Source organism: Sinocyclocheilus grahami, unplaced genomic scaffold (genome assembly GCF_001515645.1).
Source record: "Sinocyclocheilus grahami isolate Dianchi unplaced genomic scaffold, SAMN03320097.WGS_v1.1 scaffold382.1, whole genome shotgun sequence".
Taxonomy (NCBI): domain Eukaryota; kingdom Metazoa; phylum Chordata; class Actinopteri; order Cypriniformes; family Cyprinidae; genus Sinocyclocheilus; species Sinocyclocheilus grahami.
Window position 1 is genome coordinate 2,088,091 of NW_015505561.1, and position 12,274 is coordinate 2,100,364.

The window sequence follows — 12,274 nt, forward strand, 5'->3', positions numbered from 1 at the left end:
GGGGGGGATATGTACTACCTTGGCTATTAACTTTAATCAGACTTGTTCAAATGCAAAAAAGATGATGTTGTGACCATAAAACCTGGACAGTTGAGCAGCAAGATGAATTTGGTTAACACTGACAATGCGCCAATGCATGCACATTGATCAGCATTAGAAAACTCATGCATTTCATGGGAGGAAATAGAGATATGTTTTTTTTTGCTTGAATAATTTTTTATTTGTTTTGAAATGCAAATGTATCTTTGTAAGAAAACAACAACATTGCTTTTGTTTTAAAAATAGGACTAAATTACATCACTCTTTCCAAAAGCCAGTCATTATAAAACAAGAAAGTTGATCCATTATCTCAGGTTTCAGTCTATCTTGAGTAAAATCTTGTTTTTGTGTGCCAGAGGTGTTTGTTTCCTTAATTAATTAATTAATTAAAAACAAATAAACAAACAACAAATTCCAGTAAAATAGGTCTTTAAATGTGTCGCATACAAACGCACAAGCGCTTCCTCATACATTCGGAATCAGGGTATCTTCCGTCCAATCAATTTTTGTTTTAATATTGAAATCTGAAAAATGAAAAACGGGCACATATTTCGTTTTTCAATTATTCAAACAAAACAAAAAAATCAAGAATCCGGCTTAATTTTTCGTTTTTACATTCAGGGATAGAAAACGAATAAACAACTTGAATATTCGATCTCTACATGTAGAGCACTTAAAAAACAACTTTTTTTTCAGTTCCCAGCTTCATAAAAATGCTGCTCAGCATAGACTATTTGAGATTATTTAAAATGTGAAATAGGCCTATAGCTGTGCCAGAGGCACGAAATGTACTGTTGTCGGCATTTAACACTTGCTACAGTATGAATTTACAATTGAATTGCTTTTGGCACTTTTACATACTTGAAATGCTATTTGTCTTAGCCAGAGCACTTGTTATGAAAAGGTATAGTTCATCCCTAAACAAACATTCTGTTCAAAATCTACATGACCTTGTGACTGTGAATAAAAAAAGACATGTTTTTAAGAATGTCCAATCAGCTCTTTTCACACAATGGAAACACAGAGTTTCCAAATCACAAAAAAATGACTCAATATTGAAAATCTTCTGCAGCCATTTTGGTTAGAATGTTACTGTATACTGACTTGGGAAGGAACCATTTTCTCTGATTATATTTTAGCAATATTGCTCAGTGTTTTCCATCAGCGGTTTGGAATAAGAACTAGCGATGCCAGATTCACGAATGAGTCACTCTTTTGATTTAATCTGTCAAATGGATTTGCACAAAGATCTGACAGTGTTCGCGATTCACTTTGATTTATTCGATCGGCTCTTTAATGTGTTGTGACAGATCGCTGTAGCTCCTCAGTTCAAGCGGCACATGAACCGATCATCTTTTCCTCTTTACTAGTTATAGCATGCAGTAAACATGAAGAAACATCAGAAGGTATCTTGTTTCAAAGGGTCAATTGAGTAATCACAGAATCTTTTTGTTTAGGTCAACTTTTCCTTGAAGGAAACAACTTGTAGACTGATGGCTTTGTGCGATGACGCAAACGTGAACTTTGCAACAGAGACAGTCAGATACGAATCCAAATCCCAATCAAGCAGAACTTAGTGGGTTTACAACGCCAAGACTCAGGCCCAAAAGGCAGCACAATCACGCAAAGCTGGGATGACTTGAGACACACCGGTCTGCGGAAGCAGCACGCTGAATCCCCCGTGGAGCACGAGCTGGCCACAGCTCACTAATTAAACACGGCGTTGACAGCTGGACCAATTCAAATAAAAGAAGATTATTTACTTTTCTTTTCTCTTCTTTAAATTCAACACCACATTTAAGGTTGTCAATAGTCCACTTAAAACACTAAAATCAAAATAAACAGAGACAAGTACTAACACCAGCAAACTGACGAGCTGCCATCTTGGATTGTGAGCAAACACATGAGTGATTGCCGATTACACGCCTTACATTTTTTTTCCTGTAAATGACCTAAGACAATTTTCCTTGGACTATTTCCCCGGTGGGTCGATGGCCGAAACCCCATGCCCACACATAGCCTCTTATTCATTCTTGTCCAGTGTCTGCTTCGCTCACAACTTTTTGAGAGAAATAGCACAATGTCTTTGTACTCATTTAAACTAGAGTTGCGGGTATTACCAAAAGCCATGTGCTGAAACAACGCTACCTGCTTAAACCACGCAGCATCAGGGAACAGCTGGACCAGACAGGTGTCTCCCGCACAGTGCTGACGAACTGGATTGATGGTTTTCACCACTCCATTGAAGTGATAACCAGCGCTTGATCCATCTGAATTCGATATGACATTAGGCCTATATGTGAACAAAGATTGTGTGGTGAAGCTGAATAAAACCAGATTGAATGGCTCCATGTAAACTAAAGTCCTGAGGCAAACTGTACCCATTGGACTGGAATTTCACAAAACGGGAAGACTTTCCAAACTATAAGTATAGTGAGGTTTTTAGAAGAAATATTAAAAGAGAATCAACAATTGAATGATTAATAATTTACTACCATTGTGCCAATAACATGTAGGCCCAACCAAATCCATTAAAAAAACGGCCCTGCATGGGACAATATCACAACCCAGTTGCCCTGAACAGCACACTGTTCACCTTATAAAACAAGCATTGGCCTATTCTTTTCAGCAATTTTACACCCAATAACAAAAGCACATGCCTCATATTACAGTTTAATGTACACAAGGGTTCAGATGTTTATTTGATGCTGTATATCTGATCCTGCACGAGACAAGAGCAGGTCAAGAGAACTATGCAATGCTTTTGAAAGAAGAAAATACAGACATAAGTAGACTGTTTTAAAAAGTATTTTTTGTAAAGTTTAACATGATATTGTCTGGTCTGAGCCTGCAAATGGTAAAGTTTTGGAGCACTTAAAAAACTACATTTTTTTCAGTTCCCAGCTTCATAAAAATGTTGCTCTGCATAGCAAAAATGCTGCTCAGCATAGACTATTTGAGATTATTTAAAATGTGAAATAGGCCTATAGCTGTGCCAGAGGCACGAAATGTACTGTTGTCGGCGTTTAACATTTGCTACAGTATGAATTTACAGTTCAATTGCTTTTGGCACTTTTACATACTTGAAATGCTATTTGTCTTAGCCAGAGCACTTGTTATGAAAATGTGTAGTTCATCCCTAAACAAACATTCTGTTCAAAATCTACATGACCTTGTGACTGTGAATAAAAAAAGACATGTTTTTAAGAATGTCCAATCAGCTCTTTTCACACAATGCAAACATAGAGTTTCCAAATCACAAAAAAATGACTCAATATTGAAAATCTTCTGCAGCCATTTTGGTTAGAATGTTACTGTATACTGACTTGGGAAGGAACCATTTTCTCTGATTATATTTTAGCAATATTGCTCAGTGTTTTCCATCAGCGGTTTGGAATAAGAACTAGCGATGCCAGATTCACGAATGAGTCACTCTTTTGATTTAATCTGTCAAATGGATTTGCACAAAGATCTGACAGTGTTCGCGATTCACTTTGATTTATTCGATCGGCTCTTTAATGTGTTGTGACAGATCGCTGTAGCTCCTCAGTTCAAGCGGCACATGAACCGATCATCTTTTCCTCTTTACTAGTTATAGCATGCAGTAAACATGAAGAAACATCAGAAGGTATCTTGTTTCAAAGGGTCAATTGAGTAATCACAGAATCTTTTTGTTTAGGTCAACTTTTCCTTGAAGGAAATGTACAAATATAATCACAACATTCGCAAGCATGACAGTAAACCAGCAGCATGTTTGATGACTGTAGTAGAGTCATGGTGAGTCATTGTGCCACGAGCAGTTTGTCTTTTTGCACGTACACTTCCCATCAGTAGGCCTATATGTGCAGCATATATTCACTCCATTTTTATTTCTTTATTTTTTTTCCTGTAAATGACCTAAGACAATTTTCCTTGGAATATTTCCCCGGTGGGTCGATGGCCGAAACCCCATGCCCACACATAGCCTCTTATTCATTCTTGTCCAGTGTCTGCTTCGCTCACAACTTTTTGAGAGAAATAGCACAATGTCTTTGTACTCATTTAAACTAGAGTTGCTGGTATTACCAAAAGCCATGTGCTGAAACAACGCTACCTGCTTAAACCACGCAGCATCAGGGAACAGCTGGACCAGACAGGTGTCTCCACCGACATCGAGCAGAAACTCACGACAATATGTGCGCTTAGAAACAAATAGACGCGACGAATGCGTACAAAAACACTGCGACTCACAAGACAAAAACCACGAAAACACCTTTCAGAACTTTAAATCAGTCACAATACTTCCTGCCTTTTTTTCCACTTTATCTCTGTAAATCTGTTCAAGTTTTGGCATTGTAGTGCCCAATAATTTACTAGCTATAGTAACTATTTCCCTTAAACACTTTTTCTGAGCTTCAGTAGCGTCACCATACCAACAGATGCTGCAAAAGACAAATATTTTCAATGAAAGCAAAATAGAACATCACAAGTATTTTGCTATTAACATGGAAAGACACCAGTTTCTTTAAAAAATACAATCTCTGCTGTGCTTTGGTGATAATGCTGTCAACCCAGGGGCCCCATCTCAGATTCAGTGTTGCCAACTAATTTTAGGGGAAGTTACTAAAGGAAGGTTGATTTGTTGCTAAAAGTTGCTAAATGATGTTGTGATGACTGCGTGATGACGTTATTACGTAATCACGATGCAAAATTGTGTCAAATCTCAGCAAAAACATATATTTTATATATGGTAATTTAGATTTGTTCGTAACAATATAAATGCATAATATAATATTAAAATATAAATAACTATTTTTAAATCCATTGAATTATCGAAAACTTACACATTTTTGAATGATGACAATTTAAGTTTTATACTTTAAAGCAGTTTATTAGTAGTTAGCTAGTATGCTGCACTCTACGAAACGTAAAAAATAATGCACACTCTACAGTGTTAATATAAAGGAATTTTCTGGATTGTTTTTTCCACAGGTTTTTGTACCTGCATTTTTAATTACGCATTGTATTTTGTGTTTTCGGGTTACAACGGATAACGGATAATGCCCTGGAAAATTACTAGCACTTTTTCCATTTTTCTGCATATTGTTCTTACAGTGTACTAACTCATCAACAATCGCAGGTGCAAGCTACTAACAAAGTGTCTCATAAATGAAAAATAACAGTATTCAATTATTATTATTATTATTATTATAAGAGAATAAAAGTGTAATGCAGTCTGTTTACTTTCACACCGCACGCTGTCGTTTGAGCTGTTTTGCTGCAATTAAATCTGTGAACAAACCATGCGAGTTGATGATCTCTTGATTTGTGCTTTTGTTAAAGTGCAGTAATTCTGATAAAAATTCTAAAATGACAATAATCTTAGACATAAAATTTACATAATTCACAGTTATTATAAATTATATAGGAACTGGAAATGACATCATCTTCCATCCATGGGAGCACATGCTAGAGTTCAGCTCCTCTAGTATTAATGATAACACTTTCCTGAAAGGCCTTTTGATTTTGTCTGGACTCTTATTCATGATAACACAGACATGCTGCAAAAGACAAATATTTTCAATGAAAGCAAAATAGAACATCACAAGTATTTTGCTATTAACATGGAAAGACACCAGTTTCTTTAAAAAATACAATCTCTGCTGTGCTTTGGTGATAATGCTGTCAACCCAGGGGCCCCATCTCAGATTCAGTGTTGCCAACTAATTTTAGGGGAAGTTACTAAAGGAAGGTTGATTTGTTGCTAAAAGTTGCTAAATGATGTTGTGATGACTGCGTGATGACGTTATTACGTAATCACGATGCAAAATTGTGTCAAATCTCAGCAAAAACATATATTTTATATATGGTAATTTAGATTTGTTCGTAACAATATAAATGCATAATATAATATTAAAATATAAATAACTATTTTTAAATCCATTGAATTATCGAAAACTTACACATTTTTGAATGATGACAATTTAAGTTTTATACTTTAAAGCAGTTTATTAGTAGTTAGCTAGTATGCTGCACTCTACGAAACGTAAAAAATAATGCACACTCTACAGTGTTAATATAAAGGAATTTTCTGGATTGTTTTTTCCACAGGTTTTTGTACCTGCATTTTTAATTACGCATTGTATTTTGTGTTTTCGGGTTACAACGGATAACGGATAATGCCCTGGAAAATTACTAGCACTTTTTCCATTTTTCTGCATATTGTTCTTACAGTGTACTAACTCATCAACAATCGCAGGTGCAAGCTACTAACAAAGTGTCTCATAAATGAAAAATAACAGTATTCAATTATTATTATTATTATTATTATAAGAGAATAAAAGTGTAATGCAGTCTGTTTTCTTTCACTCCATACTTTCACACCGCACGCTGTCGTTTGAGCTGTTTTGCTGCAATTAAATCTGTGAACAAACCATGCGAGTTGATGATCTCTTGATTTGTGCTTTTGTTAAAGTGCAGTAATTCTGATAAAAATTCTAAAATGACAATAATCTTAGACATAAAATTTACATAATTCACAGTTATTATAAATTATCTAGGAACTGGAAAATGACATCATCTCCATCCATGGGAGCACATGCTAGAGTTCAGCTCCTCTAGTATTAATGATAACACTTTCCTGAAAGGCCTTTTGATTTTGTCTGGACTCTTATTCATGATAACACCGACAATCAAATATTTGCTGTCATTCTGGGAGTTACAAACGAGACTCCCGCAGTTCCTCCCGCTCCCAATCTTTGGAAAGTTTATTCTCCTTGTGATTCCTTGCTGCCTGCCCCTGGACTCTGATTACTTGTGAACTGTTTATTGAATGTTTGCTGCCTGTCCTGACCTTATGCCTGTTTTTAGATTACGATTTGCCCAGCCTCTATTGTTGTGTTTGCTGGTGATTGACCCTGCCTGTACGACCATGATTTAAATAAAGCTGCAAATGGATTCTCACTCTGCTGATGCCTTTACACTGGGGTTTCTATTCTGGTACATTCAGATCACTGTAACACCGGACACGCCCCCCAATAATGATGGCAATGCAATGCCACACAGTTTGAGACTCAGAACGAGAGTTTTACCTCATCACAGATGTGAAGAGCGAATATCAGTGTTAAGAAACCAGTGGATGGATATAAGCCATGCCCTTCTGCCCAGTTATCATAGACGTATCTTATGAATTCTGGGTGGAGGATCATCACCTAAAAACAATGACAGAAATAAATCAGGACATTTATGAAACATGCCTTTCTAATATCATGTTTTGAGTCTACAATATCAAGATTTCAATTAGGTAGTATTAGTAAACCATGCAAATCAAAACAAATTAACATTTGTTGTTTGACTGATTGATTGCTTGATTTCATGTTTGAAACATGATGTTCATGTTCATGTTTGGTTTCAAGTTTGTGTTGTTCACCTTGTCCTTATTTGCTTTGATTGTAGATGGCACTTTTGTGTATGTTCTGTAACAGAATAAGATATCAACAGACAAAAGCTGTGTGAACACAGAAAGTTGCATAATCATTTCAGAAAAATGCTATGGTTCCTTCAAAGTGTGCGCATAGCATTCGTTAAAATTGGCTCTAAGCCAAAATGTTTTTGCAGACTGTTTTTTAACCTTTAACAACAACACTCATAGACATAACTGACATAGAACACATTTACATTTAGCAAAATTTTATTCAAAGTAACTTACAAATGAGGCACGTCATTTACACATTAACTTAATTTTATGTATTTTCCATTACTTAAACACAACCATAGTCATAGTTGTGTTTAACAATATGTGAGTCAAATATGACCACATAAAACTGAGTTTCACTTAATAAAACCTTTTGTTTAATTGACATAATATATGGATAAATCTGCTGATTTGTTTGTATTTGAGTTAACTTCCATGGCTGATTTAAAGGTTATTTCATGGAGGTTGCAACTGGCAGATACAGATAATTATTAAACATTCAATAACATTTAGCTTATGAAAAGGTCATACAGTTCTGTACAATATATTAACTCTGTACGAGGTTCTTTAGTTGTAATTAAAATAAAAAAAGTTTTCTTGAGTCCATCATACAAAACAAGTATTTAAAAATTTGCCCTGATTAAAGGCAATGTTTCATGATATTAAAAAAAGAGCAGACCAAAAACGCACTCTGTTACAAACGTAACTTCGGTTCCCTGAGATACGGGAACGAGTACTGCGTCTTTGCTAGACGCTATGGGAAAAAGTAATTTTTTCTCCTGAACTGAAGCCTTTTTCAATCATGCAGTGAAACTGCATGGCCATTGGTTTGTGCAGTATGTTTTAAAAACGAACCATTGGCTCGGCAGCGGTGTTGCACAAACCTATGGCAGCGAAGTGTGAATGGGCCAGAATGGGCGGAGTTATCTGGCTATATAAGCGGCCGCTTCGCCATAGGATTCAGGTTACTTCGACTGAAGCGACGACTGAGTTGTGCAGCTGCATGGCACGTCTAGCAATGCAGTACTCGTTCCTGTATCTCAGGGAACCGAGGTTACGTTTGTAACCGAGTAAGTTCCCTTTTGATACTACACTCGTACTGCATCTTTGCTAGACACTATGAGAACAGTACAATCACGCTGTGCCATGGCAGAGGAACGACAATGATAATTCTTGTCTTAAGCACCTCAGGGCCCAAGAAAACAAGAACAATAAATTCCTCCAGGCTTAACAGGCTAGCTTCATTATGACCTCATCCAGCCGAGTGATTGTTCAAGAAGACTTGCACAGCCTCTGCACCCATGGGGGCCGAGAGTGCACAAGTAAGCTCTCTGACAGGTCTGGGCATATTACATCCAAAATGCACTCAGAGCGAACTGCGCACCAGTTAAGCAGGAAGAACCCTTGCCTGCAAGGCAGGGACATCCAGGTTATAGAACCTAGCAAAAGTGGACGGCGAGGCCCAGCCGGCCGCCGCACAAATTTCTGCAATGGTCACGCCGCTAGACCACGCCCACGAAGAGGCGATGCCTCTAGTTAAGTGGGCTTGTACTCCAACGGGGCATTGTAGGCCCAAAGAAGAGTAGGCTAGCAAAATAGCAGAAAATTTTCACTTAGAAAGTCTTTGCTTTGCGACCGGGTGTCTTTTAGCGTGGCCACCGAAGCAAACAAAGAGTTGTTCCGACTGCCTAAACTGGGCAGAACGCTCAGTGTAGACCTTCAGAGCCCTAATGGGGCAGAGAAAATTAAACTCCTGGTCCTCCTCTGAGGGAGGAAGCGCAGAGAGGTTGATAACCTGTGCTCTGAATGGAGTCGAGAGCACCTTAGGTACATAGCCATGCCTTGGTTTCAGGATGACCTTGGAGTTGCCAGGCCTGAACTCCAGGCAATTAGGGCTTATAGAAAGCGCCTGCAAGTCCCCCACTCGCTTGAACGATGCTAGTGCTAGGAGCAGAGCGGTTTTAAATGACAGGAACCGAAGGTCAACAGACTGTAGCGCCTTGAAGGGAGGGCCCTTCAAAGCCCTCAGAACAGTGGGCAGGTCCCACGTAGGGACAGTGAGAGGCCAGGGCGGATTTAGCCTCCTGGCTCCCCTCAGAAAACGAACAACAAGGTTGTTCCTGCCGACCGATTGGCCCGCTATAGGGGCATGAGAAGTCGCTATGTCTGCCACATAGACCTTGAGCATGGACGGGGAGAGTCCCTTGTCCAACAGCTCCTGCAGGAAGTACAGTATCATCGATATGTTGCAAGTGAGCTGAGGTCCGGACCTGACTCGTCTGTGCTGGCGAGGAGCTTGGCCTGGAAGACCTGGAGCACGGCCATTGAGTGGAGTGCCAAGGCCGCTTGCCCAGCCGAGGAGCAGGCGCTACCAGCGAGGGCTGACGTCACCCTACATAGCTTAGATGGATGGGCAGCCTTAGCCTTCCAGCCGATCACAGCGGGCAGGCAGAGATGCGCGGCCACTGCCTCGTTGAGTGGAGGCAACTTCTCATACCCCTTGCCTTCAGTGCCGTAGACCGAGGTGAGGGCGGATGAAGCAGCAGAGCAGAGGCGGGCAGAAATAGGAGAGGATCGCTGGCGAGGGGCTTGACGGCGCCCCGGCAGGAACCACTCGTCTACATGGCTGTGGGAGGGCTCTTCCGGCGGAGACCACTCCAACCCCAGCTCTTCGACGGCTTTCGAGAGGACATGGAGTAATTCGGCGGCCGTCCCGGGTATAACGTCGCTGGGCTCGGACGGCAGCAGGGGGGTGGGGTCAGCGATCGAGCCCGACAGCTCCTCCGAGTCCGAGGCTGCTAATGACAGGCTGTCATTCAGCAGCTCCTCGTCACTCCCACCGAACGAGACCAGATCACTCTGTGTGGAGAGAGCGAGGTACGCGGGAACTGAGCCGATGTAAGTTCGCTCGCATCCGAGGGCTGAGATCCTCTGCCCTGCTGTTTTTTCCTCACAGCTTCCTGGGAGGAAGAAAACAGGAGGGCGCGAGGGGCAGGGTCGCTTTCAGCAAAGAAAGCTATCCGCGAGCGCAGAGAGGCGAGACTCATGCTCTCACAGTGGGAGCAATTCGATTCGGCGTGGGATTTCCCCAAGCAGGAAACTGGCCGTCATCGGCGTGCAAGGGAGCCCTGCACGTACCACAGTAACGGCGCGGCATTTGAAACAATGCCGTAGAAATCATCGCTGAAGGCGGTGAAAGGTGCTGAATCAGGCGGGCAGAGTCGTTCCACTGCGAGGCGTGTCAACAACGAGCAGGCTCTTCAGTCAGCGGAGATGCAAAGAACGTCATCATCGCTGAAGGAGAAGAAATCTGAATCCTATGGCGAAGCGGCAGCTTATATAGCCAGATGACTCCACCCATTTTGGTGGGCTTCACTGCCATAGGTTTGTGCAGCACCGCTGCCGAGTCATTGGTTCGTTTTTAAAACATACTGCACGAACCAATAGCCGTGCAGTTTCACTGCGTGATTGAAAAAGGCTTCAGTTCAGAAAATGACTTTTTCCCATAGCGTCTAGCAAAGACGCAGTACGAGTGTAGTATCAAAAGGGAACTTCTTTAACAGTGCATCGTTCACAAATGTATGTTTAATTCTTACTGTGTGATGTTTTTAGTGGTGAAGGCACTGATGAACCACTGAATGTCCAGAATCTTAACGGGAAGAAGCACCAGATGGGTGGAGTTGTCCAAGTCCATGGCGCTCTCAGGATACACAATCCGGTGAGTCGTCTTTGACCCCACATCCTTCTCATAACCTTCTGTCGGGCCTTTATTTATCCTGAGAGAAAAACAATAAGGAGATTGAGGTGTGCATGATATTTTAATGAAAAGCCTTTAAGGCATCTTTTGAAATCACAAATCTGGAATCACCTGATCTAATGTGATCTCATGACTCAAGGAATTCAACCACAGCCTCAGTTGATAAATGCACAAGATATCCATTCCATCAACACTGATGCTTCATTATTCTCTAAACTCTCGTTAACTTAAAGAGTGAAAGACAACCTTACAAGCAACTAAATACATGCCAATATAATCTAATTTACTACCTCATGACAAAGTCATGGAAATCTATGAGAGGACCATAATTGGACCCCAGCAGGTTCCCAGAGTTTCCCACCACAGCACAGGTTCTGCAGCGATCTGGACCGGCGTCTGAGTAGTGCTTTTTATCAGGGAAGAGAGGAAACAACTGATCCACCACCTCTGTGTAGTTGCCGGCATTTGGTACAATTTGTAACTCCTGTATGACAATATTAATTAATTTAGCATCAGAATTAAGTATAATATCCACTCTCGTAAAAGTGTTTATAGTAGTGAACCATTTCAAGAGGTAATTATAAAAATAAAATGAATTATGAATGAAGAATAGAGACTAGAGCTAGTTGTCAAAAGGTCTTTATCTCCGTAACTATGAGGTTTTTAGTGAAAGTCATTTCACATGCTTGTGTTCTCTAACAGCGTTTTTCTATGTTGGCATTAAACATCTGGTTTAACATTACAATTCTGTTAATTGTATGCCTGAAAGCTGTATATTTTTATTATAAAATGAATTGCTGTTCTGTTGTAAGTAATCTTAAAGATTCCTAAATGCATCTACTTCCGGAAGGCCAAATAAAGTGCTTTTGCTTTTGCCTAGAAACACACAGCGTCTCCCTGACATGGCTGCTTCAACATTAACTGCGGTTACTGAAACCACGCCTTCTTTCTTTGCTGTGCACATTTTGGCGGCATTATGCTAATATTTCCACATAGTGAGGTAGATATGTGGGGGCGTGTTAGAA

At 40.1% G+C, this 12,274-nt stretch overlaps 1 protein-coding gene across 1 annotated transcript in view; it reads right to left on the reverse strand.

Annotated features, from left to right (window-relative positions):
* Window positions 1–11,084: 11,084 nt before the first annotated feature.
* LOC107549836 (CMP-N-acetylneuraminate-beta-galactosamide-alpha-2,3-sialyltransferase 2-like) overlaps window positions 11,085–12,274 on the reverse strand; it is a 3,180-nt gene continuing 1,990 nt past the window's right edge. Inside the window, exons 3-4 of the mRNA XM_016231007.1 lie at window positions 11,540–11,785; window positions 11,085–11,268 (exon numbers count right to left, since the gene is read on the reverse strand). Of these exons, the coding sequence (XP_016086493.1) occupies window positions 11,085–11,268; window positions 11,540–11,785 (430 nt within the window). The remainder of the gene's footprint in view (window positions 11,269–11,539; window positions 11,786–12,274) is intronic.